Below are 26,899 nucleotides of genomic sequence, written 5' to 3' on the forward strand. Positions count from 1 at the left end.
GACAAAATATATGAGGCAACTGTTTTCAGGCATTGAGCAACAGCGTGCAAAACTGATCCTTGCCAGAAAGGAAACACATAAGGGGTAAGCCCCCTGCCGTGATAGCCTTGGCTTTCTTCTCGGGACACTCTTCCTGCTGCACAGCAGAGAGGTGGAGCCAAAGGAGTATGACAGCCTGGCTGAGCTAAGGCAGCTGAGGTCATAGTTCTGGCTGAGGCGGAGCTGAGATTTGTGTGGCAGGATTCCTGAGAAGTTGTTGCTGGGCAGGATAGGCGGTCACAGAAGTCTGGGGGTTGAGGGGGTCATTCGTAGTTCTTTGGCTGAGGTCTGAACACCACGCTCACAAGTTGAGAGTCTGAGGTCTAGCAGAGATCGCTTACTGCTGGGCTGAAAGCAGCATGGGGATCCCAGGGGCCCTGCAGAGCTGGATGTCCCTAGATCTCTAGCTGCAACAAAGAGGAAATCGCGCTGAGCACCTCAGGCGTGCGACAGAAACACCAGGGAGGCCAGGCCTTAGGAATCAAGACCACACCTGAAATAAAGGGCATGTCCTAAAACTAAGTTGACAACTGAAGTAGATCCACCCTAACAAAGAGTAAAACCAAGTCTGACGAGACCAAAAAGGAGCAAAACTAAATTTTGAACTCTGGTTAGTAGGATTGCTTTTTGCAGTGGTGTGAGTTAATGAATCTGAAACTACTGTTTGTATATTCTGGGCTTGAACAAAAATATATTGAGCACAATGGGAGCCATGTTTTTTACTGTGGGGGAAGAAAGTTATAAATACGAAAAGAGGGAGGGCTAGAATGTATTTTGTGGTATTAGATTGGAATTGGAGTTATCAGTATGAATTCATGCTTTTTAATATCTTTAGCTTCATATCTACATACAGATAGACACGGCTTTCTATTTATATCTAATTTCTTAGTTCTGCCTGCTGAGATTTCTATTTATTTTCTGTTTATATCTTATTTCTTAGCTCTGTTTGCTGACACACCAGTAGCAATGAGCAAACATAGTCCCCAGATCTTGGTTTCTAAATACCATTCTCCACTAACAGGAATCAGAGCTTCTTGGGGAAAAAAAGACCAATTCCAGGACTGGGGCAGGGAAAGTACATCTTGGAACATGTTGTAATTCTAGAAGTAAGGAAGTACTCAAAGAGCAATGGACACATATCAGGTCACAGAAGCCAGCTTTAAGGGGCTCTCACTAGCCAAATCTGGAACAATATGAGAGTCAAAATAAATAATGACAGTTTTGAATTATAACCCATTGAATAAAATAATCTGAGTCCACACTGATATAAATAAGTAAATGAATAAATAGATAAGTGGAGGAAAAGGAAAGTTCTTCCTTAAAATAATAAATTAAATTAAATATTAGTTTATTAACTAATTAAACATTAATTAGTAAATTATAGAAAAAAATGACAGATTGGAAAATCATTAAAGGATGCTAAAGTTAGCGTATGACAGCTTGTTAACGAAGAGGATATATATTTTATATAGTCTTAAAGTATCTCCTCACAAAATACTTATTAATTACAAAGTGGAAAAATACTAACTTGACAAGGCAAAAACCACCTAAAGCAAGTCATCCAAGTTAATCTCACCAATATGGGGACAAACAGACATCATGTGCACCCTAAAATGATGCACTGATAAGGGCACAACATAACTTTTGTGGCATTCCTGTCAAAAATATATATCCTGAATCTAATCCAAGGGAACATGGGGAAAAAAACTGATGAAGATGCTACAAACATAACAGGCCTGTAGGTCTCACAAATGTCGAGGTCAATAATTAAGACAAAGAATGACCTAGGAAATCTTCTTAGTTTACAGGAGAATAAAGACTCGTGGTGGTTAACGTAACGCATAGCCTGGATTACATCATGGACTGGGGAAAATAGCTATAATTGGCCAAATCCATGTCTGTACTGTGAAAAAGATAATATATTAAATAGTATTTAATTTCCTGACTGTTGATTGTTTATGTAAGTAAATGTTCTCATTCTTAGGAAATACATACTGAAGTATTTGGTAGTAAAGAGACATTACGTTTCTAATTTTGTTTCAAATGGTTAAGAAAAAAATATGCATATATGTAGAGAGAGAACAATAATGCAAATGGACAAAAATGTCAACAATGGCAAAATCTAAGGTAGAGACTATACTGACGTTTCTTGTTCTGCCTTGTAACTGTTCTGTAAGCTTGAAGTTATCAAAATAAAAATTTATCAAAAATAGGGGGGAAGAATAAGGCAGCTCTATGGGGCCAGCGCAGTGGCATGGCAGTTAATTGCACACACACCGCTGCTGGCGGCCCGGGTTCAGATCCCGGGCGTGAACTGACGCACCGCTTGTCAGGCCATGCTGTGGCGGCCTCCCATATAAAGTGGAGGAAGATCAGCACAGATGTTAGCCCAGGACCAGTCTTCCTCAGCAAAAAAAGAGGAGGATTGGCATGGATGTTAGCTCAGGGCCCATCTTCCTCAAAAGAAAAAAAAAAAAAGAATAAGGCAGCTCTATGTACTAAGAAAGCAGGTCTCCAATATATTATACCCGGTGGGCGGGGGAGGGGAGGATGGCGAGGCGAAATGCAGAATGGCAGGAACAGCATGCTACCATTTGTATAAAAAATAGCAAGTGAATAGACACACTATTTGTTTAAGTGCATAGGAGGATACTCAAGAATACTCTAGAAAATGGTTAACACTGGTTGCCTCTAGGAAGGGAAACCAGGTAGCCAAGGGCAGGAAGGAGATTTGGTAAATACTCTTTTGTAGTATTGGAATTCTGTATTATGTACATTTATTACCAATTGAAAAGATAATTTGACAACAAAGGCAAAAACTAGAGGTAGTACCATTTCTTTCCAGAAAGATATTCCTGACAGAGTGAACGTCTAATTAACTACAGTTGATTTTGGTTAAATCAATGAGTGAGAGAGCTTGGGTTGACTAGAAAGTTATTGCTATTTCTTGAAACAATGGGTTATTGTTATAGAATATAAATGTTTTCTTAAATGGGTAGATTTACTAGTTAACGTTTTCTCTTAACTTCCTCCCTTTGACATTTTATCTCAAAATAGAAGGTCAGATGACGAGCTTTGACTTAAATTATGTGGTAATGTTTATGTAGGGTGTGGTTCAATGGAAATGTTTGAAAGCAGATTCCGAGTTAACACCACACAGCACTGACATCAGTAATCAAATACCTTTTATTATCATGCTATTAGGGTTTGGTGGGACACAGGTAAGGAAGTAAGGAGGAAAATTCAGTGTTGGGTTTCATAATTTTTAGTAAGAGTGCATTCATGGGGTTTTTATAGATTGTTGGTCTTTTTTTCTGTTTTCCTGAAATTTGGAAGAAAATATAGAGTGTACCCTGAGTCGCACAGTTGTAACTGAGACATCTCTGTTTCTGGTGTTTCATAATTAGTAGGCCTCTGAAGTGCCCCTCATTCTGAGGTTAGGCTGTCCTGTCCTGTCAACCGTTTGTTCGTCCTGCTCTCTCAGCCACTTCTCTCCAGCTGTCCTCATGCTGACAATAGCAAAGTGTGGCTTTAATGTGGGTGTGTAGCAGTCAACTTGAAATTTATAATTTTTGAGCATCCAGTCTGGTTAAGATGCCCTTTTCCTCTTCTGACAAGATGTGTGAAGGCTCAAGCTCTGTGTCACCTTCTCAGTTAAGTTTCTATATTCTTATCCCTCCAAACCCCCCAATTAATTGTTGCTTGAGCATGATCCTGTAGTACCATTTTTTCTGGTCCTTATCATATTGAGTATTAGGGACCCTGTAAACCTTCAATGAGTGAATGAGTCAATTGTATAACTCTTAACTCTCTCCACTGCCTTCTTCCCATTTTCTCCTCAACCCACACCGTTCCAGCTTTGATCCCACCACTTCACTGAAACCATTCTTATTGCCAAACCAGCATTTGATCCTCCAACCTAGGGCCGGCTAGGGAGATGACCTGTGTAATCACACAGATCCCACACTTAGTTTAATGCCCTGCCCTCACTGTCTTGAAATTCTTAATAATTTTTCTACAAGGGCCCCCACATTTACATTTTACACTGGGCCCCACAAATTCTGTAGCTGGTCCTGTCCAGGTGTGATCTTACTAAGTCTCTTCAAAACGTTTGACACAGCTTGTCACTCTCTTGAATACTTACTGAATTCCTGGACCCCTCAATCTCCTTCCCCCTCCTACTTCATTTATGGCTCCTTCTTTCTCTCAAGGGTAAATACCTTCACCCTCTTCTTTATCTATACTCACTTCCTGAGCCATCCCATCCAGTTTCTAGTCTCTAATATATTATCTAGACTGCAGCTGCTAACAGAGCAGAAACAAAAACTATAGTACTAATAGCTACATTTGAGTGTTTTCTATGTGCCAGGCATGAATTACAAATATCATTTCACTTAATACTTTAAATACTTCATTTTGCAGTTGAAGTGTTCCAGGCATAGAAAGGTTGAGTAACTTGCCCAGGGGCATACAGCTGGTAAGTGAAAGCCTGGATTTGACTCAGGGAGTCTAATTCTCTAGTTTGCTCTTTTATCTACCACACTATACAGTCAAAAACCTCTCCCTGAGCTCCAGGTGAATTTATCCATGTCCCTGCTTAACATTTCCACTTGCGTGTTTAATGGGCATCTTAAACTTACTGTGTCCTAAAAAGAACTCTTGACTCCCACCCCATCCTGCCTCACTCCCAACCTCCTTCTGTTCTGGTCTTTCCAGTCTCATAAACAGCTCTAAGAGTCACCTGGGTGCCCAGGCCAAAAGCCTGGCACCTCTGTCTCACCTCTAACCTGTTAGCACGCCTCGCAGGCTCTAGCTTTATGATGTCTTGATGTTGACTACTTCTCCTGCTTCCACAGCTTCCAGCCTAGTGCAGACCACCACCTTCTTCTGACTGGATTATTGCAGTGGCCTCCTGATTGACTTCCTTCTTCCCTTCTGTCCCCCTACGCCCTGGATGTTCTCCACACAACAGCCGCAGTGATATTTTTCTAAACGTTTTATTGAAGTATAAGATATGTACCAAAATTGGACAGCTTGATGAATTTTCACAATGTGACATACCTATTTAACCAACACCCAGGAAAAGAAAGATAACGTTTCAAGTACCCCCAGTGCTCCCTTCTAGCCACTATCCTCCCTCTCTGCCACCCAGATCATCTCTGTGCTGACTTCTAACCCCAAAATTAGTTTTACTACTTCTTGAACTTCATATAAATGAAATTTAATTACACAGTAGGTACATAGTATGAATATGCCATAACTTATGTATCCATTTTACTTTGATGGATAGTTGGGTTTCTAGTTTTGGTCTATTTTGAATAGTACTGCCACAAACATTATTGTATGTCTTTTGCTAAACATACGTAAGAATTTCTGTTGGGTATATACCTAGGAGTGGAATTGCTGAGTCAAATGGTAAGTGTATACACAGCTTCAGTAGATATTTTAAACAATTTTCCAAAGTGGTTATAACCACTTGCATTATGTGAGAGTTCCATTTGTTCCACATCCTCACCAAGATTTGGTATTATTTTTTTTCATTGTAGCCATTCTGATAAGTGTGTAGTGATGTGTTATTGTGGTTTTAATTTGCATTTTCCTGGTGACTAATGGAATTCAGCACCTTTTCATATGTTTATTACCTATTTGCATATTCTCCTTTTTGAAGTGCCGTTTAAGCCACTTGCCTATTTTCCTGCCTTTTCTTGTTGATTTGTAGGATTCTTTATAGATTCTTTGTTATATATTAGATATATGTGTTATAAATATCTTCTTCCACTCTGTGGCTTGCGTTTTCACTCGCTTAGTGGTATCTTTCAATGAACAAAATTTCTTAACTTTAGTGTAGTACAAATTATTATTCTTTTCTTTTAGTGATTTTAGTAATTTAGTAATTTTGATGTCCTGTTTAAGCAATCTTTGCCTACCCTAATGGCCGTGAAGATATTCTCCTATGTTCTCTTCTAAAAGCTATTGTTTTACCTATCACATGTAGATCTACAATCCATGTAGAATTATTTTTGTGAATAGTATAAAATGTAGGAGTCAAGATACATTTTTTCCCTTATGAATATGCAGCTGACCCAGCATCATTTTTTGCAAAGACTATCCTTTGCTTACTGTCAGAGTGGCAGTTTTCTTAAATGAGCTCATGAGATTCCGCCTGCTCAGAATCCTTCAATGGTTTCCCCTTGCACTTATAATGAACTAGACACCTGTCACTATGGCTCCTTGCCTGGCACCTGCTTCCTTCTTGCTTCCATCCCACTGTTCCCTTTTTCTCTCCTCCACTGTGGACATGCTGGTCTCCTTGCTGCTCCTCAGTCTTCCAAGTGCATTCTTGTCTCAGGCCCTCGTCCACGGGGTTCCTTCTGCCAGAGGGCTCTTTCTCACATCTCAGCCTGGATCACACCTCAAGTCTCTGCTCAAATGTCCTTTCCTCAGAAAGGACCACCAACCACCCCATATCACATTTAAAATGAATCGTGTATGAAAGTCCTCTGAACATGTATGATATTATTAATGAACTGTCTCCCTTACAATATTGTGATTCCTTGAGGTAAGGGATTGTGTCTTATCTCCTTTTGTAGATCTTATTTGCTGTGTAATACCTTAGAACTCGAATAGGGTCCTAAGTATAATGCATATGATAATTCATTGTTTTCCCTATTTTGTCTACATTAGCCCCTGATAATTTAGACCTCGATATAAATATTTAATAGTTTGATAAGCTGTGGTGGAACATCAACTTTTTGTACTTTTTAAAAAAGGGATAGTATACAGCGTTATAGCTTGAAAGTTATAAACTCACTCTGTTTTTTTTTTTCCAATTATTTTATTGAGGTCACACTGGTTTATAACATTATGTAATTTCAGGTGTACGTTATTATATATCAGTTTCTGTATAGACTGCATCATGCTCACCACCAATAGTCTGATTTTTATCTGTCACCAGACACGTGCTCTTTTACCCCTTTTGCCCACCTCTCCATGCCCTTCTCCTCTGGTAACCACTAATCTGTTCTCTTTATCCATATGTTTATCTTCTACATATGAGTGAAATCATATGGTGTTCGTCTCTCTCTCTGGCTTATTTCACTTAACATAATACCCTCAAGGTCCATCCATGTTGTTGCAAATGGGACGATTTTGTCTTTTTTATAGCTGCATAGTATTCCATTGTGTGTGTGTATATATACCACATCTTCTTTATCCATTCATCAGTTGATTGGCACTTGGGTTACTTCTCTGTCTTGGCTATTGTGAATAGTGCTACAATGAACATGGGGATGCATAAATCTCTTTGAATTGTTGATTTCATGTTTTTGGATAAATTCCCAGTAGTGGGATAGCTGGATTGAATGGTATTTCTATTTTTAATTTTTTGAGAAATCTCCATACTGTTTTCCATAGTGGCTGCACCAGTTTGCATTCCCACCAGCCTCACTTTAACTATTTTACATGGAAAGAATGCGTAGGCTAATTCCAAATGAACTTTATCGATGGATAAAGAACTTAGAAGGTTTTCAGTGACTTTATATTCTCTTCTAACAGTGATACTAATTGTATTTCAAGTTTATAAAGTTGCATTTTTTCTAAGCATTCTACAGTCTAGACAGTGATTCTTATTGACCTGGTTCCTATTATTGGGGCTATTTTGGGGCTACATGCATATATAAAATTTGGTTTGGGGGCAAGAGTTAGGTCTAGCTTTTATTTGTTCATGCTTTGTCCAAGGCATTTGTTTCCACCACCGATTGCCTTTGTTTTCCTTGTCTTAAAGCTTTAAGCTAATGTCTGACACACGTGATTCTTTTATTAGTTGTAGAATGTCATAACAGAGTAGAAAGAAACTGTTAAGATTACCGTATCAAGCTATAAAAGACATTACTGGGTCAGTTAACAAAATTGGAAAACGATAGATTAAAGTATTGTCCTTGATAAGTTTCCTAAAGTTAATAACTGTGCTGTGGGTATATGAGAGAATATCCTTATTCTTAGAAAAATGCACTGAAGTATTTAGGAATAAAGGTGCCATGATGATGTGTTCACTTACAAATGGTTCAGGGAAAAAAATATGTGTGTGTGTGCGCACACATGTGCATGCTTGTGTACAGAAAGAAAGAATGAGTGCAAATGAGCACAAACGCAAATTATAAACCAAATAGGGCAAACTATTAACTGGTGGATCTGGTAAAGGGTGTATTAATGTTCTTTATACTATTCTTATAATTTTTCTGTAAGTGTGAAATGATCTCCATGTAAACAGTTTTAAAAAAATCATCTCATCTAGCCCTCTCAGGAAAAGCATTCCGTCCTCATGACACAAAGGTTCGGTAATTTTCTTGGTCACCCTAAGAGTTAGAGACAGCACTGACTCCTGGTCCTGTGTGCTCTCTATTCCACTGTGCGGCCTTCTTCCAGTAAATAGTCACTGGGCTCTAACTGAATACAGGGTCCAGTAGTCCTGCTCTCTGATTACATAGGACAGAGCCAAACCTGCATTTTAGTGAGGTAGCTCTGGGTTTCTTTTAAAAATATTTTTGCCTTTACCTGGTCAGCCTTACAACCTCCAGCCCCTCTGTTACCTGGATGTCTCATTATGAGTTATGCCAACCATTGTAACGAGACATGCCTATGTTTGCATTTTAACAAACAGTGGTTTTGTTCTATTTCTTGTCAGCTACTGCTTCTTGGGATACGTTTCTCATGCTATGGAGTGTCAAGCCACAAGCTAGAGCTTTCAGATACGTGGGGCACAAGGACGTCGTAACCAGCGTGCAGTTTTCTCCACTTGGAAACTTATTGGCCTCTGCTTCACGAGACAGAACCGTTAGACTCTGGATTCCTGATAAGTAAGAGAAACAGAGAAACACCTGATAGGCTCTGGGCATGGAAATGTAAAAGGAAACTGAAGCCTGGCTATTCCTTATACACTTCTCAGGATGCCTAACTCCCCACTGACCTGCACTGTGCTTTGTCTGAGTCACACACCAGGTGTACTGCCTTTGTCATAAAATCACACTATTCAGACCATTCTTTCCCCATCTTTCATTCATAATTATGTCTTCTATTTGAAAACTATTCCCAACCATGGAAATGTGCTTAATGTGTCTTAAGTTTTTTGGAGGGAGGGAGGGTGGTGGTTATCAATCCCTTTGTAAATCTGATGTAAGCTTTAGATTGTCTTCCCAGAAAGATACGCTTCGGCATGTGTAATCAAAATTTCACAATTTATTAACGTCCTAACATCCATTCATGGATCTTTAGGGGCCTGTGGATTTCTATTAAAAACCCCTGTGCCAGAACTGTTCTTTGATGCGTATCATTCATTATTGGGCTTCAGAATTTTCTTGCTAAAGAAAATTTCTTGACAAAAGTATAAGTCATTGCGTTTGTGTAACATCCTATCCTGTTATAATAAATCTTTCTATAAGAGGTTTTTCAAACCCCAGCTGATAGCCCATCTATTTTAAGCACTTATTGAGCCATGATTTTTTAAAAAAGTTTTTAAACTCTTAACTATATCAACTTTCAAACATCCGTGAAAATAGAATGAAAAGCGCAACAGCCGCCTCCTCCCAATACCATCAACCAGATTCAGTAGTTACCAGTATTCTGTCAATCTGGTTTCATCTATTCCTCCCCCCTCCTTTTTTTTTGTGCTAGGGTATTTTTAGAACAAATCCCACACATCATATCATTTCCCCCCATAGATACTTCAGAGAATAAGAATTGGAGCATTTTCCTTGCCTGTTGTGGTGGGATTTGATTTGTGGTATGTGACTGAAAGGCTCAGGCACTTCCAAATGAGAGAAAGTTCACAGGGCATTTCCCTGCCAGTAGGCACTTTTTTTCCTGCCACCACGCAAGGGAAGCTCCATGCGGAGAAACCTGAGTGTTATCCTGATGCAGCAAAAACTATTGAAGAGAAGTTAGGTGTTATAATGACACTGTAGATGGCAGTGTAGAGGAGAATTATAAGAGAGAGAGGCTGGTTTGGGGTCCAAAAGGGAAAGCATTTTCTAAGATCCTTAACTTTGGGACTTTAGGACCAGTGGTTTTACTATGTCCAACACGGCACAGGCTCAGTCTCTCATTACCAGTTGAAGGAAGTCTCAGTGAACAAACAGTCCAAGGGTACATGAGCCACAAGCACACTGAACCATTAATTTGTATTGGCTAATCTAAGTACAACAGGCTTGTGAAGATGTCTCTAGTTTCTCTTTCTAAATCATATCATGGTGGGGCCAGGGCAATACTGGATCATGGCAATGATATATCATTATCTATTGCTACATAAAAATCCTCAAAACTTAGCAGCTTAATATAATAGCTATCATTTCTCACAATTTTGTGGGTTATCTGGATGATTCTTCTGCCCCATTTGGTGTTGGCTGTTACTCCTGTGGCTTCATTAAGCTGGCAGCTGGGCTCACTCATATGCCTGGGGACTTGGTGCTGGCTATTGGCTGGGGCGCCTTAGTCCTCCATGTGTCCTCTCTCCAGCAGGATAAGGACTTCCTTACAGCACGGCAGCTGGGTTCTCGGACAGTAAGAGCAGAAGCTGCTAAGCCTTTTAAGGGCTAGGCCAGACACTTGCACAGTGTCACTCCTGCCACATTCTGTTGGTCGAAGTAAGTCACAGCACTAGCCCAGATTCAAAGGGAGGAGAAATTGGTAGAGCCACCTCCTCTAGGGAGGAGTGGCATGTGTGTACAGGGATGAGAGGAATTGTAGGTAGCCATATTTGTAGGCAGACACCACAGCTGGTGATGGAAGGCTAAGAAAGAATAGTAGGAGCAAGTATGGAAGCAGGTCTGGCCTGCAGTTCATCTTGGTGGGCAGTCAAGAGAATTTGGGCAGAAAGAGCAGGTAAGTACGTGGGAGGCAGAGAGCCAATAGTAAGGCAAGGTGAGAAGCTGGAAACCAGTTAAGCACCAGCACAACACACACAAAGCACTCCTATCTTGGTTCCTGATATGCTTCCTGTTGAGACCAGATCCCGTGGTTAGGCCAGCCTACAGCTGAGAGGAGGGCCTCTGAGAAAGAAGGCAAACAGGATAGGCTGCTGGAGTGTGTAGTGTGGAACTAAGGTTGGGGCAGATTTTGATGATGCTGACTGTCAGCTGTGTGGCCATAGCGATGCCAAGTCTTGTCTTTGTTTTCTCTAGGCCTTATACTTGAATTTAGGCCAAACTGTATTCTTGACTTCTACTCATAGAACTTTCCCTTGAACCTCACTGAACTAGTCCCTGCATGCTCATTCCTATTTTTTTTTAATATTGATTTTAGTTATTCTTGTTATAAGATCATATATCAGGTGATGGAGGTTTATGACAGAGTCACCTTTGCCTTCCATAGACCACTGGAAGGGTAAGCCAGGATGGATCTAAGAACTTTTAAGTATTGACTCTTCCTAGTGGAATTCAACAAACTGTATTGAGCTCTTTTTATATGCCTGACGTTGTGCTGGATGCTGGTCTTATAGGGATGAATAAATCATCATTCCTGGCCTCAAAAAAAAACTTACTGCTTAACAGGAAAGAAACAGGTCTATTTAAAAAAAAAAGTACTCTTTTTGTAATAAGTAAAATAGATGTAGCAGATAGGGAGCAATTAAGCCTGTCTGGGTTGGTCAGTGGGGTCTGGGGGTGGGGGAAGTAGTCCAGGCTGAGGAAGCTCTAAGCACAAAGCTGGAGGTGTGTTCGAAGCACTGGGACTGCTCTAAGAGTACAAAGTCCAGTGTAGTGGCAGGATGTCTCGCCAAGAGCTTGGGCGTTGTACCTTTTCTTGGAGGGCAGCCAGTGACTCGTTTACGCTGGGATTGACACGCTTGGAGTTACACTTTTAGCAAGGTAGTAAGCACAGTATGTAGGTGACTGGAGGGGGCTAAAAGATTAGAGCAGGGAGACCAGTTAAGAGGCTTTTGCAATAATCTAGGTGAAGGATATTGAGGGTATATCAACCTTAATACAGGCATAGCTGAGATAAAGGAAGAGGAGGGCTTCAAAAGATATTTAAGAAGCAAAGCAATATCACTATCCCTAAATGGGTTTGTTGACCTATTGGATGTGGGAGGAGAGGAGAGAAGAGTGGAGGAGTGGAGTGTGACTTCCAGGCTTCTGCAAATTCTGTTACCTGATCTTTTTCAAACATTTATGGCAATTTTCCCCATAAGGTATCACCCGTATAAATATGACCTTCTGAACGGAAAGACTGCCAAGTCTGGATATAGCATAAAGTGGAAGTGCCTTGGGAACTTGGAAATGCTGACAAAGTGTATTTCCCAAATGTCACCTTTCAACTCTAGCACCCTCTACTAGCCTGTCCCTAACTATTTTAATATTTTTTTCTGTTGCTTCTCCTTAAAGGCCACACATTATTTTCTCTACCTTTTTTTCCTATTCTTTTTCCCACCCTAGCCAGGAAAAAAAAAGCATCTGAAATTTCAAGGTGTTGAGAACAGATGTGTAGGTTGTGAATTCTTTTATATATGTTGCTATTTCTAGAGGAACAGTAGGAACTTAAAATGCATGATAGAGATATGTTCAAAATATTATTTCCCTTGTTTCCAATTAAAACAAAAACATCAATTGCATTTCAGGGTGGGGACCACTGGGGTCTTTCTTGTTAAGTATCAGTTGTGATTTTAATTAACAAAACCAGCTTGAAACAGTATTGGTGAAGAGTATAGTACAACACAGCCTTTTCACACTTTTGTTAGTTTTTACAAGAGTAAACTATTTTATGTGTTTCGAAGTCTGTATACTGATTAGATATTGGTTAGAAATGAAATCAAATGTTATAAATTTTAAATTGTTTATTTCCAGGAGAGGGAAATCCTCTGAATTTAAAGCTCATACAGCTCCAGTTCGAAGTGTGGACTTTTCAGCTGATGGCCAGTTTCTGGCTACAGCTTCTGAAGACAAATCCATCAAAGTATGGAACATGTATCGCCAGCGCTTCTTATATTCCTTGTACCGACATACACACTGGGTACGCTGTGCCAAGTAAGTGCAAAAGGTGTCATAATCAGATTTCCACGTTTTTTTTCCTGCCCATGTTTGTCGATGTTTGCCCCCCAACTCCCAGAAAAGGAGATTAGGGGCAAATTCATTTATTCATTCATTCAGCAAATATTTATTGTGTGCCTGCTATGTGCTGGGAACAATAGTAAACAAAACAGTCAAAAACCCCTGCTGTCCTGAAGCTTACATTCTAGAGAGGAGAGAGAGACAATACAAAAATAGGAAAATAGATATAGTAGGTCAGATGGTAGTAAGTGTTATGTAGAAAAACAGAGCTGGATGGGAAGAGGGGGTGCAATTTTGAACAGGGTGTGCAGCGACTGCCTCACAAAGAGGGTGGCCTTTGAGCAGAGACCTAAGGAGAGGAGGGAGTGAGGCTTGAAGATATTTGGGAAAGCAATGTCCTGGATAGAGGAAACAAGTGTAAAAGCCCTAAGGTGGGAGCCTGGTGGCTATCTGAGGGCAAGCAAGGAGGCTGGTGGGGAGCAGAGGGCGGGGAAGGAGTGAGGGAGGCTCAGACGGAGGCCGGGGCCGGGAATAGCTCTGACGTACACCCTGTGTGAGATGAGATGCCACTGGAGCGTGTTTGTCTCTCTGGCTTGCACGTGAATGGGACCGCTCTGACTGCTGTGTAGAGGAGAGACTGTCAAAAGTCAGGGCAGGGCTGGCCCCATGGCGTAGTGGTTAAGTGCGTGCGCTCCGCTGCTGGCGGCCTGGGTTTGGATCCTGGGCACGCACCGATGCACCGCTTGTCAGGCCATGCTGAGGCGGCGTCCCATATAAAGTGGAGGAAGATGGGCACAGATGTTAGCCCAGGGCCGGTCTTCCTCAGCAAAAAAAGAGGAGGATTGGCATAGATGTTATCACAGGGCTGAGCTTCCTCACAAAAAAAAAAAAGTCAGGGCAGAAGCAGGGGGCCGTTGTTAGGAGGCTTTTGGAGTAGTTCAAGCCTCGGCTTGGACAAGGGAGGTGGCAGTGGAGATTTCGAGAAGTGGTTGGATTCTAGATATAGTTTGAAGTTACAACCATCAGTTCCTGCTGTCATGTTGGATGTGACGGAAAGAGAGGAACCAAGAATGACTGCATAATCTTTGGTAGCAGTCTGTTGGGATGAGTGCTATTGTACGTGTTATTGACTGTCAGCTAACAGCCATGGAGCCCTTTCTGTTCCTAAGACACACTGCTAAAGTACTTAAAATATGTATTTCGTCTTCCCATCAGAACTGGCTGTTATTTTATTTTCCCCATTTTGCAGATGAGGAGACTGAGTTTAAGAGTTAAAGTTAGAACTCATCTAGCTGAAAGTGACAGAAACCCAAAGAAATTTTTTTTTCTCCCCTCAAGGTGGTTAATTGGCTGATGTGTTTGATAATCTTGGAGTGGGGAGGGGGAGACTAGAACCAGGGACTCCACTGCTCTCAGTCTCTCTGTGGACCTTTCTACACGCCGGCTTTATTCTCCCAAACTTCCTGGTACTAAGGTTGCTGCCAGCTGTAGGCTGAAGTCCTCACAGTTTTGTGACTGGACAGGAAAACCTTCCCCAGCTCTGGTTAGGAAAGTACCCGGGGGTGACTCTCAGCTTGGGCCCTGTGCCCATCCTTTCACCAGGTGGTGAGATACTGTGGTCCTCTCAGCTCAGCCAGGCACCTGACTGAGACCAGCTACCCTGGCCAGGGAGGAGGGGTCATCCCAACCACGTGTTCCGGTGGTGGAGAGAGAGGACAGTTCTCACAAGAACTGCCCTCTGTTAACCATAGTTATACTCCAATGGGACGTTATTGCTCAGGAGGTGTTGATTCTAAGAAGAATAAAAAAAAGGTAGACTGAAGACCATACTTTTAGTCAGTAGGTTTTTTCTTCTAAAGGTCTCAGTTACTTTTGTCTCTGGCCATATCAGTATTATTTCTATATATGCTACATAGCTATGTGGTTAAGAACATGCACCCGAGACCTAAGTATATAGGTGAAAATCCCAGCCCTGCCGCTTCCCAGCTGTGTGACCTTTGGGGAGGTTACGTAACTTCTCAGTGCCTCGTTTTTCTTACCTGTAAAAGTAGAATGATGATAATAGTAACCTACCACGTAGGTTGTCAAGGTATTTAAATGCATAAGTTTACATGGAGCACTTAGAATCATGCCTCCCGCAGAGTGATCATTAGATAAATCTTAGCCATCATTCTCATCACCGTTATTGAACGTCTCATTCTTATTTAAATTTTTTTTTTTTTTTAATTTTTCCCCCAAAGCCCCAGTAGATAGTTGTATGTCATAGTTGCACATCCTTCTAGCTGCTGTATGTGGGACGCGGCCCCAGCATGGCCGGAGAAGCGGTGCGCTGGTGCGCGCCCAGGATCCGAACCCGGGTCGCCAGCAGCAGAGCGCGCGCACTTAACCGCCAAGCCACGGGGCCGGCCCTCTTATTTAATTTGTAAAGATATTATGTAACTTGATTTGATAATTTTTTCCCACCTAAGGAGGTGACATGTGTGATAGTCCTAAGAGACTGGTCAAATCATTTGTATTTAGAAAATAATGTTGTAAATAAGAAGAGGAGGCAGAGGTCTATCTCTAGGGGATCAGGCCAAGAGAACAGACAGGGGTCCAAGAGACTGGGCCAGGTGATGGAAACTGTTATTTAGCGCCCACTCTGCCAACTCTGGATATGTTTGGCAAAGAGACTGATTTTTGTTACCTCTGTCAGGGAGCTCATCATAAGGAAAAACATTGAATATCGATTTAACTAATCAAGACAGAATGTTTCATGTACAATCTGCCTAATAATAATAGCTGTTATTTATCCAGTGTGTCCTCTGTGCCTCTATTTCTTTCCTAAAATAATTTAAGGTGGTTTATAATCACTGTCATACCTATATATGCATCCATCACTGGAGAGCATGGGAGACAACTCTATCTAGAACCATGTAACCTTGAGTAGTGCAAATTCAGCATGATGTTTAGCCTGAGTTTCCTGTAACCAAGATATGAATGGAATGATGGTGGCTGACATATTTTCATTTTCTAACAAAAAGGAATCCTATCAAGTTTTTCAGATAAGAGGAAATTTTTCCTATAGTAAATTCTAGGATATACATTATTTCTTGCCCTTATCTTGAATCATCTATGTATAATATAAATGTAAAAAAAAAAAGATAATACTAATGTAAGACAGAAGAACTTATGAAGGGTTGCAGGGTCACCAATAATGTAAAATTTTGGTCTTCAAAATATTCCTTTAATTAGCATAACCCCCTGCTGTGTACCACATATCTGTGCTGGGTGTTAAGCATATAGAGATGAAAGATAGTCTTAACCTCAAGGAGCTTTTATAGTTCAATGGAAAAAAATAGATACCAAATAATTATAAAGTGGTGTGTCGTATGGGAAAATGATACAAAGATGATATAGGAGTGTGTGAGTGGGGCATTGAACTAGACTTGTGTGAGGAAAAGTCAAGGAAGACATTCCAGGCCCAGAACTGAGGGACGGGAAGGGGAAGAGGAGGCAGCAGTGTATTGTCAGACGGGAAGGGAGCGGCAAACCTTCCACAGAGGGAATCCGCAGGAGTAAGCACTGTGGCCTGACGGAACGCGGTGTGCTCTGGGAAGGTTAACTATTCAGCCGTGGCCCAGCACAGGAAGTAAAGTGGGACAAGGTGCAAGAGGCAGGGAAGGCTCAGGGTCCTGGTGATACGAAGACTTTAGACTTCATCCTACAGATGATAGGGAAACACTGGAAGGCTTGGAACCGGGAAGAAGCATGATCATTTCTGAGCTCTTCTTTATAACTGGTCTGTTCTACCAGCATGACTTTGCAGTTAGAGGGTTGGCATGAGATAGTCCGAGATTCCTGTGCCTACCTGCACCATCTCATTACCCTTAGTCAAGATAGTTCACAGCTCTCAGCCTCTGTGGAAAGGGAGGGTAGTGAGGCTTCTCAAAGTGGACTGTTGTGAGGATGATAAATACAAGTTTGAGGTGTTTAGGATTGAGGGATGCAATAAGACTGCTATTCCAGCAGCTGGGCACCATCAGTTAGGGAGAAACTCAGGAATTGGGGGGTGAGCCTCTAGAAGTGTTGTTCTCCTTTACCAATTTGAGAGAAGAAAGCCATGGTCAAACTCTGCACTTTTGTCTGCCTAGCAGCCATTCCCTGTTTTCTGATAATGGTGCCTGAGTTCTCCCTGAGGAACCAGTCCTCCCCCAGGGTCCCTCTGTATGTTATGTATGTGCTGGAGCGGCCCTGTCTCAGTGGTATTTGCTCTGCAGAAAAATACTGTAGGGTAACAAGATAGAGAGTGATGGGGTTGGGAGGTGCTCGTTTGCATATGGCAGTCAGGGAAGGCATCTCTACTACAGTGACAGTTAATGAAGTGAGGGAGCTGGAAGGCTGGTGTCAGGGGAGAGTGTTTGAGATAGCATCAGATACAGTGTGAGAAGCATTGTCAAGTGTTAGTTATAGGGTGGGGAAAGCTCAGAGGAGTTGTGCAAAAATGGGGGCTGAATGAATCAATGAAAGGTTGACCTCTAATGTGCAGATAGCTTTGGTGAGAGTTTTCACGGTCTCTTTCAGGGAAGAGTCATTTTCGTGGATTTTTTATATAAATTCAGGAGTGCTGTACACGCGTATTGTGCATGGAGAATGTTTATGTGGCTTCACTGCTTTCTTTTTCCATTTTGGTCTATCTTTGTTTAGATTGATAATTTTTATACACAGCACAGCTGGTCTTAATGGAATGCCTTTATCTCACTGGTACCTTGTGGTTCTAAGGGTATTTTTTTTTTAATCAGTTGTTTTCAAATCAGTTGCTTGGAGGGAGTGATTCATGTGAAATTCTGCAGCGGCCTCTCTGGAGGAATGTTCTTTGATAAGTAATTTGGTTAAATTTAATGAATAAAGATTTCATCTTCGTAGCAACTTGCCATGTTTGTGCTCTACATCATACTTGGAGATTCACACATTTATTATAATCTTTTTTCTTGGCTCATCTTGCTGTAGAGACCAAGAGAGTTGAGAGGGCCCAGTTGACCATTCAGGCCCAGCCTTTCAGAGTGTTTGTGCAACTTCCTGTGAGAATTTAGACTTGATGAGGTCATCCTAGTCCAGACTTGCTTCCAAAGGTCTGAAGGACCAGAAGTCCTGTTTTCACTCTTTACCGGGAGGTGAGAATGCTTAGGGGGAACTGAGTCATGCTTAATAAATGTAGGAGAGTCTGAAACATAAACCAGACACCAGTTTACTTATTTACAAGGACGATGCTAGTTTTCAAAGGAACTGGAACATTTGCCTGCCTCAGTCAAGGCCTTCTTCCTTTGTCAACAAAGTCAGAATAAGGGCTCAGTGGCCCTGGAACTAAAGCAAGAATTTGTTGAGAAAAATCTTGATGGATCGTTTTCTCAGGTTAGGATAGTGAGATGGGCCCATCTCCTCCACATATACATACCTGCCAGGGAAACTGCGTGATCAGTTCTGCTGGTCAGGTGCTCTCTCCCCGGGGCCAGGCTGGAGACGTGCTGGCTGCTCTTGCTCTTGCCCCTCGTGGTTGCTGGGCACCTCCTCTCTGTTGACATAGTATCTTTTAGGTGGTGCAGCAGAGTTGATTAGTTTCAGCAGGGAGACAGCATGGGGGAGTTAAGAGCATGGGCTCACTAGCATGTGATCCTGGGAGTATGACATAACCTCTCTGGGCCTTAGTCTGCTCCCCTTAGAAGGTACCCCTTTGTATAGTGTTTGGGGTTGCTTCTATAGGGAGCTACTGTCATCCGTTGAATGCATTTTATGTATTTAACTAGCAGAGGGTAACTTTATTTCAAGTGCTTGGGTCTGAAAATCTCTGCCTTTTAATTGCAGTGCTTAGTCCATTTAAGTTTATGTAACTAGTCTTATGGTTAGATTTAAGTCTACCATCTTACTCTGTGTTTTTTATTTGTCCCGTTTGTTTATTTCTTTTTCTTTTCTTTTGGATTGAGTATTTCTTAGTATCCCATTTTATCTTCTCTATTGGCTTATTAGCTTTATTTGTCATATTTTTTTGTTTAGTGGTAACTTCTAAAGGTTACAATATACATCCTTAACATATCATGGTCCACTCTTGAATTAAATGTATGCCATTTCATGTATAATGTTAGAACTTATAAAAGTTCTAATGTTAGAACTTACAAAAATGTCTCCATTTACCCACCTCTTGACGGTTTTACTTCTACATATGGTATAAGTCCACAATACAGTAAGCAACATTTTCTTTTAAAGAAAATAAGAGGGCGGCCCTGTGGCCTAGTGGTTAAGTGCGCGTGCTCCGCTACTGGCGGCCTGGGTTCTGATCCCAGGCGCGCACCGACGCACCGCTTCTTCTGCCATGCTGAGGCCGCGTCCCACATACAGCAACTAGAAGGATGTGCAACTATGACATACAACTATCTACTGGGGCTTTGGGGAAAAAAAAAAAGGAGGAGGATTGGCAATAGATGTTAGCTCAGAGCCGGTCTTCCTCAGCAAAAAGAGGAGGATTAGCATGGATGTTAGCTCAGGGCTGATCTTCCTCACACACACACACACACACACAAAAAATATATATATATATATATATAAAGAAAATAAGAAAAAAAAAGTCTTTTATATTTACCCCCATATTTATGTTTTCCAGCACTCTTTCTTCCTTTGTGTAAATTCAAGTTTCCATCTGGTATCATTTCCCTTCAGCCTAAAAAGCTTCATTTACTATTTCTTATAGTGCAGGTCTCCTGGTGATGAATTCTCTCAGCTTTCTGTTTATCCTTTTTTTTTAAGATTTTATCTATTTATTTTTTTCCCCCCAAAGCCCCAGTAGATAGTTGTATGTCATAGCTGCACATCCTTCCGGCTGCTGTACGTGGGACGCGGCCTCAGCACAGCCAGAGAAGCGGCGGGTTGATGCGCACCCGGGATCCGAACCTGGGCCGCCAGCAGCGGAGCGCGCGCACCCAACCGCCAAGCCACGGGGCCAGCCCTGTTTATCCTTTTTAAAGGATATTTTTGCTGAGATATAGGATTCTAGTTCAGTGGATAAGTTTTCTTTTAGCACTTTAAAGATGTCATTCCATTGTCTTCTGCTTTGCATTTTTTTATGTGAAGGTAGCAGTCATTTTTTCTTTGCTGCTCTAAGATTTTTTTCTTTTTTCTTTTTGCTGAGGAAGACTGGCCCTGGGCTACCGTCCATGCCCATCTTCCTCTACTTTACATGGGATGCTGCCACAGCATGGCTTGACAAGTGGTGCGTTGGTGCGTGCCCGGGATCCGAACCGGCAAACCCTGGGCCGCCACAGTGGAACGCGTGCACCTAACTGCTTGCACCACCGGGCCAGCCCCCTAAGATTTTTTTCTTAATCTTTTGTTTTTAGCAATTTGACCATGATGAGCCTAGGTATGGCTTTGTAGTTCACTGAACTATGTGGATCTATGGATTGATATTTTTGTCATATTTGGAAAAATTTTGTCTTTTCTTCATATATTTTTCTGCCCTAATTTCTTTCTCATCTCTTTCTGGGACTCCAAATTCACATATGTTTGACCACTTGATATTATCTCATAGTTTATTGAGACTTTGTTCATTGTCTCAAACTTTTTTCTGTTTGTGCTTCAGTTTGTGTAGTTTCTGTTGGCCTGTCTTCAAGTTCACTGGGTTTTTTTTCCCTGCAGTGTCCAGTCTATGTAAGTTTATCCATTTCTCTGATGAGATTCCCCATTTGTTTGCTCATTATGCCCATATTTTCCTTTAAATCCTTGAACATATTTATAATAACTTTTAAAGTCCTTGTCTGCTAATTCCAACATCTATGTCATATCTGGGTCAAATTTTATTGTTTCTTTGTATGTCTTGTGATTTTTTTATTGTATGCCCAGTCATTGCTAAGTGAGATCATAGATTACTCTATCATCTTCTAAAAAGTGTTGAATTTTGTTCTTTTTTTTTTTTTGTGAGGAAGATCAGCCCTCAGCTAACATCTGATGCCAATCCTCTTTTTGCTGAGGAAGATTGGCCCTGAGCTAACATCCGGGCCCATCTTCCTCTACTTTATATGGGATGCCGCCACAGCACGGCTCGATGAAGCAGTGCGTCGGTGCGCGCCCGGGATCCAAACTGGGGAACCTGGTTTGGGGCCACTGCAGTGGAGCCCGCGCACTTAACTGCTTGCGCCACCAGGCCGGCCCCCATGAATTTTGTTCTTGTAAGCAGTTAAATTTCTGTTTGTCCTGGTAGATTCTTTTGTGGCTTGGATTTAGACTTCTTAGGGTGGATCTAGAATAGCCTTTACTGTTGGGCTATAGTACTACTGGCCTTTCTAGGGCCTCAACTGAATGCCTGGAGTGTTCAGCAAAGTCTGCTCAGAACTTGAACATCTCTCACTACTATGTAACCTCTGTAATCTTTGTTCAGCTCACAGTCTCCTAGTAATTGTTCCTTGACAAGCCTTGTTGCCCTGTGCGTAAGCAGCTTTGTATTGATCAAAGACTCAAGGGGACCCGTAGGCAGATTTTTTGGGGGTTTCTCCTCTTCATAGCTCCTCTCTCATGCTCTACCCTCAAAATTCCATCCCTTAAGAAGTTCCAAATTGTGATTTCTGTTTTCTCTGCCCATCGAGACTGCTGCTGTCTCCTTGGGCTCTACGTCCTAGTGCCATGATCTGGAAAGTGCTCCCAGGTAGAAATCTCATTTGGATTTGGTGCTCATCGCATTTGTTTCCATCGCACAAGATTCACAGCCCTGTGCTGTTTCTTGTCCAGTGTCTAAAAAAAGTTGCTTCATATATTTTGCCCAGTTGTATAACTGTTTATGGTTGGGGAGTGGGTCTGACAACCATTATTACCCCTCTCTGGAACTGGAGTTGTGCTGAAGAAATTTAGTGGAGCCTGACAAGCCAGTTTCAGAATTCATATGGAGGACTTAAATGTGCCAGAATAGCCAAGAAAAAAATAACAAGAAGAAACTTGTCCAACTAGCTTTCAGAACACAGTATAAAATTAAAATATGGTGATAGTGGTACAGGATTAGGAAAATAGGTAATAGAAAGCCCGAAAGCAGACCCATATGTTTTATGATAAAAATGACATTTCCAATCAGCGGGGAAGTGGATGGACTATTTACAATGTAGTTAAGATAATTGGATCTTATTTGGAAAAATGTAAAGTTGGATCTTTATTGCGCGTGGTACATTTATAAACATTGTAGATGAATTAAATAACTAAACATTAAAGATAGTCCAAGTGACACTGGTCTTCCTCCCATTGCATACACAATATGTTTAAATGAATCCAGAGGCTCAGCAGGGCAATTGTTTGAGTATTTGAATTTTAAATTTATGCCATGGGCTTAAGTAATTAAAATTCTGTGTCTGTCTCTGTGCCCAGTACTTACTATGAACTTGTTCCGGGAACCCAGACTTACTCTGTGTGGCACAGGGATGGTGCCCGTTAGTGTAAGAAGAAATGAATAGCTGTGTTCTCTAGACTAACCATTGTTCATGACCATGCGTCTTAATTCACAGAAATATTTTTACAATATGCCATCTATTGGGAAATATATTCATGCTTTTAAAATATAAATTAGTATAGTCTTTTTAGAAATCAATTTGCAAAATATATTAGAAGTCTTTGTTATAGCGATTCCACAACTGGAAATTTATCCTCAGTGAATACTCTTTTGTATTCAAAGGAAAAACTTTGTATTCAAAGATATTGCTTTCAATATAATTTATAGTGGTGAGAAATTGTAAATAACCAACTTTCCCAAATAAAGAAAACTGATTAAATAAATTTAGATTATTATGTAGCCGTGAAAAGGGGAGTATATGCAAGTAATGACATGAAAACATGTTTATGTGCGAAGGAGGAGGGCAAAATTCAGAACCCATGATTATAATATAAAAGACCTGTACATGAACAGGAGATCAAGTACCCATCTTACACAAAATATTGTGTGATTTTGTTTGGGTGATGGGACTATGGACTTTTTCTACTTACTGTATTTTCTGGTTTTTCTTAACAAGCAATTTTTCTTTAATCAGTAATGAAGAAAACATTTATCATTTAAAAAATAAATATGTAGGTGAGAATTGTTATCTCTTTTTAGTGGCAAAAGAATTTTTCTAAAAGTTAAAATTATTGTAGCTCTGTATTTTTTAAAATAATGTATATTGTGGGATAAATTGTGTTTCTTTATGGTGTCCTCAGTCAAAAATAAGTAGAAGCTCAAGACAACTTTTGCAACATTACTGGTTTCCAGCACTAATTTTTAGGTGGAAAATCTGCTTTTAATTTTCAGTTGTTGCATAGTGTTACAAGTGATCTTTAGCCATCTGAATTGCAAAGATTTTTCTTTATTGTGGTAAAATATATATAATATAAAATTTACCATTTTAACCACTTTTAAGTATACGGTTCAGTGGCATTAAGTACATTCATGTTGTGCAACAAATTGCAAAGATTTTAGCCACCACCTCTCGTTGACTATAATATTCAGTTAGTCCAATTCCCCTAAAAAGTTTTTTTTTTAATACCCTAAATGTTTACTGAGGACCTACTCAGCTCCATGCACGGTGTCTGGGGTACAGGGGTGATAAGACAGATGCCGTTTCTCTCTTCTTGGAGCTTACATTCTATTGGGGAAGCAAACAACACGTGGTTGTAAGTGTGACGTAAATGTGAATATGAGCTACTCTAAGAACACCTACTGGGGAGCTAACCCCTCCCAGGGGAGTTCAGGAAGGCTTTTCCTGAGGAAGTGACACGGAGCAGAGACTTAAAGGATGAGTAAAATCCTTTCAGGTAGTTTAAACTAGAGAAAAAGTAAGGGGTAGTGTTTGAGGCAGAGGGAACAGCCTGTGAGGAAACACCTGAGGCAAGAGCAGGGACTTGAGAGAAGAGGGGTGTGGTGCCACAGAGTGGGTGATGAAGGTGAAGAGACAAGAGGGCAGACCCGGGAGGACCTCGTAAGGAGGTCAGAATTTTTCCCAAGGGAAATGTAAAACCACCTAAGGGTTTTAATACGAAAAATTTGATTTAATATTTAAAGATTACTTTTGTTGCTTGTGGAGAATGGAAGACAGGAGGGCTCATTGTAGTTTGAAGAGACGGGACCTGATGTTGGATTGGAAGGTGGGGCAGTGGAGGAGAAAGAGGGATCAAGCATGACTCCTAGGTTTCTGGCTTGAGAAACTGTTTACTGAGAAAAGGAACGCTGGAGAAGCTGCAGTTTGGGGAGGAAGATGATGAGTTTAGATTTGGACAAGTTCAGAGTCGGAGGTGCCTGCGGGATATCCAAGAGGAGACGCCCCTAGGAAGTTGTACTTATGGGTGGAGATCCCAGGAGAGAAGTCTGGGCATATAAATGGTAAATGACCCAAGAAATAATTAGCATGCTCCATGGCATACTTAAATCTTTTAATACTTCTTTCATCTGCTTTTTGTCTCTTAGCAGTTGCAGGAATGAATCTTGTTACTGCGGTCGACAGATGGGTTTTTTTCTGATGCTGACCAACACTTAGAAAAACATAAATGTTTTGCTTATTGCCTTGAACTTCACCTTCAGTATGTAAACACAAAATCCCACCAAGCAAACTCAGAGATTGCCAGTTTTTTTTTTTTATGAGTCTAAGAAAGTTTTAGTTCTGAATGCAGTCCAAAATCTGTCATTATCCAAATAGAAATGGTGACTGGGGTGGTTGTGAGTTTCACAAGGTTACATAGCTGAGTGGTTGCAGAATGGGCCGCAGACTTCAGGACTCTGTACAGGCTGGGCAGTCTTACTTCCACTGCTTTTTACTGCTTCCCTCTTCCATTGAAAAGCTGCTGGCTTCAGGGTACCCCTTGCGAGTATTTGTTTCTTACAGGACATGGAATAGTGCCTACTCTGGTCTCAGAACCCTGAGGGCCAGAAATTTGTTTTTATAGAATGTATATTCAAATGATAAGAAATATCCAAATGAAAATTTTGGTTTCTTATGAAAGCACTTTAAAACTTTGCATAGGGGGCCGGCCCCGTGGCTTAACGGTTAAGTGCAGTCCTCTCGCCTACTGGCGGCCCGGGTTCAGATCCCTGCGCGCACCGACGCACCGCTTGTCCGGCTGTGCTGAGGCCGCATCCCACACACAGCAACTAGAGGGATGTGCAACTATGACGTACAACTATCTACTGGGGCTTTGGGGAGAAAAGGGGGACAAAAAAGGAGGAGGATTGGCAATAGATGTTAACTCAGGGCCAGTCTTCCTCAGCAAAAAGAGGAGGATTGGCATGGATGTTAGCTCAGGGCTGATCTTCCTCACCAAAAAAAAAAAAAAAAAAAAACTGCATAGTTCATGGACCTGTTTGACTGAACAAATTACCCTATGACCGTGCATATAAACATACAATTTTACATACAGTTTCAGGAACTCCATAGATTCCAAGTTAAAGAACTCATGCTATATAACTTGGGCTACTCTCAAGGACATGTGGACCAGTTTTTCTAGAACGAAGTTCAAGAATTTCCTCATTCTCTCGAATGAGTACCAATACATTTTAAGGAATTAAATAGTAGGTCAGTTAACTTCTCAAACGCCTACAGACATTCCATGTCTGCTGATCCATTAGTCACTGTTGACTAATGTAATATCCATCTTGGTGACACACTCTCTAGAAGTTTTAAAAGGAGGTTGGATAGTATTGAATTAGCGAGTTAGAAATCTATTAATGTCTCAATAGAAATTATATATTTTCTTAACAGTCTTAAAATTAATAATCTGGTTAGATGTCATTTGAGCCCTGACGAAGGAAGGACTATCCTTTGTTGATCGAAGTCAGGGCTAAGAGAAGCCTGTTTTATTGGTGCTAATGTATTTTTGATGTATCTAATTAAAAATAAAAGGGGGTAGGATAAGCTACAAACCACCATCCTCACCTTCAACCCCTCCAAAGGCAAAAAACACATGTACAGAGAGCATCTGCAGGGATTATAATGTAGTGTCCAGAGGAGAGGGACCCTGTGTCCTGCTTTGGAGGACAGGTAGAAACCAGCTTCTTCCCAGCCACCTCCTCCACTCTCCACTTATCTGACGTTCACATCCCCTTCATTTCTTTAGCGCCAGAAAATTTCTCCCAGGCTATAGCCCCTCCTGCTCAGAATGAATTTCTAGCTGGCCAAGATACCACCTTCTCCTTATTCACAAGTTTCTTTAAAATCCTGTTTCTTCTGTGGAGTCTCTGGTGACAAATTGGCACCATTTGGTTACAAACTCTTTTCTTATCACTATCTTATTTTACTTTATTTTATTATTTTATTTTATTTTATTTATGAGGAAGATCAGCCCTGAGCTAACATCCATGCCAATCCTCCTCTTTTTGCTGAGGTAGACCAGCTCTGAGCTAACATCTATGGCCAATCCTCCTCCCTTTTTTTTTTCCCTTTTTCTCCCCAAAGCCCCAGTAGATAGTTGTATGTTATAGTTGCACATCCTGCTAGTTGCTATATGTGGGATGCCGCCACAGCATGGCCCGACAAGCGGTGGGTCAGTGCGCCCGGGATCCGAACCTGGGCCGCCAGTAGTGGAGCGCACCCACTTAACTGCTAAGCCACGGAGCCGGCCCCCTCTTATTACTATCTTAAATGATACGATTTGTGTGTCCTCTGCCCTTCTCCTCCCTAGAATGAAAGCCTCATGAGGACGAGGATCTTAGTCTCATTCACTGCTTTATTCCTATTGCCCAGGACAGTGCCTGGTGCCTGGTTCTGGCAGGTGCTCAGTAAATATTTGAATGAAGCAGTGAATGAATTTCCTCCCCGTTAACTCCGCCAAGAACACTGACAGCGAATGGCAGCACA

General features: G+C 41.2%; 1 protein-coding gene across 2 annotated transcripts in view; it reads left to right on the forward strand.

Annotated features, from left to right (window-relative positions):
* The window catches only part of POC1B (POC1 centriolar protein B), a 92,039-nt gene that overhangs the window by 12,893 nt on the left and 52,247 nt on the right, over positions 1-26,899 (forward strand). For both annotated transcript variants that reach the window (XM_058568688.1, XM_058568690.1), the window contains exons 3-4: positions 8,723-8,894; positions 12,873-13,052. In XM_058568688.1, the coding sequence (XP_058424671.1) occupies positions 8,723-8,894; positions 12,873-13,052 (352 nt within the window). The remainder of the gene's footprint in view (positions 1-8,722; positions 8,895-12,872; positions 13,053-26,899) is intronic.

This window comes from Diceros bicornis, chromosome 25 (assembly GCF_020826845.1).
Source record: "Diceros bicornis minor isolate mBicDic1 chromosome 25, mDicBic1.mat.cur, whole genome shotgun sequence".
NCBI lineage: Eukaryota > Metazoa > Chordata > Mammalia > Perissodactyla > Rhinocerotidae > Diceros > Diceros bicornis.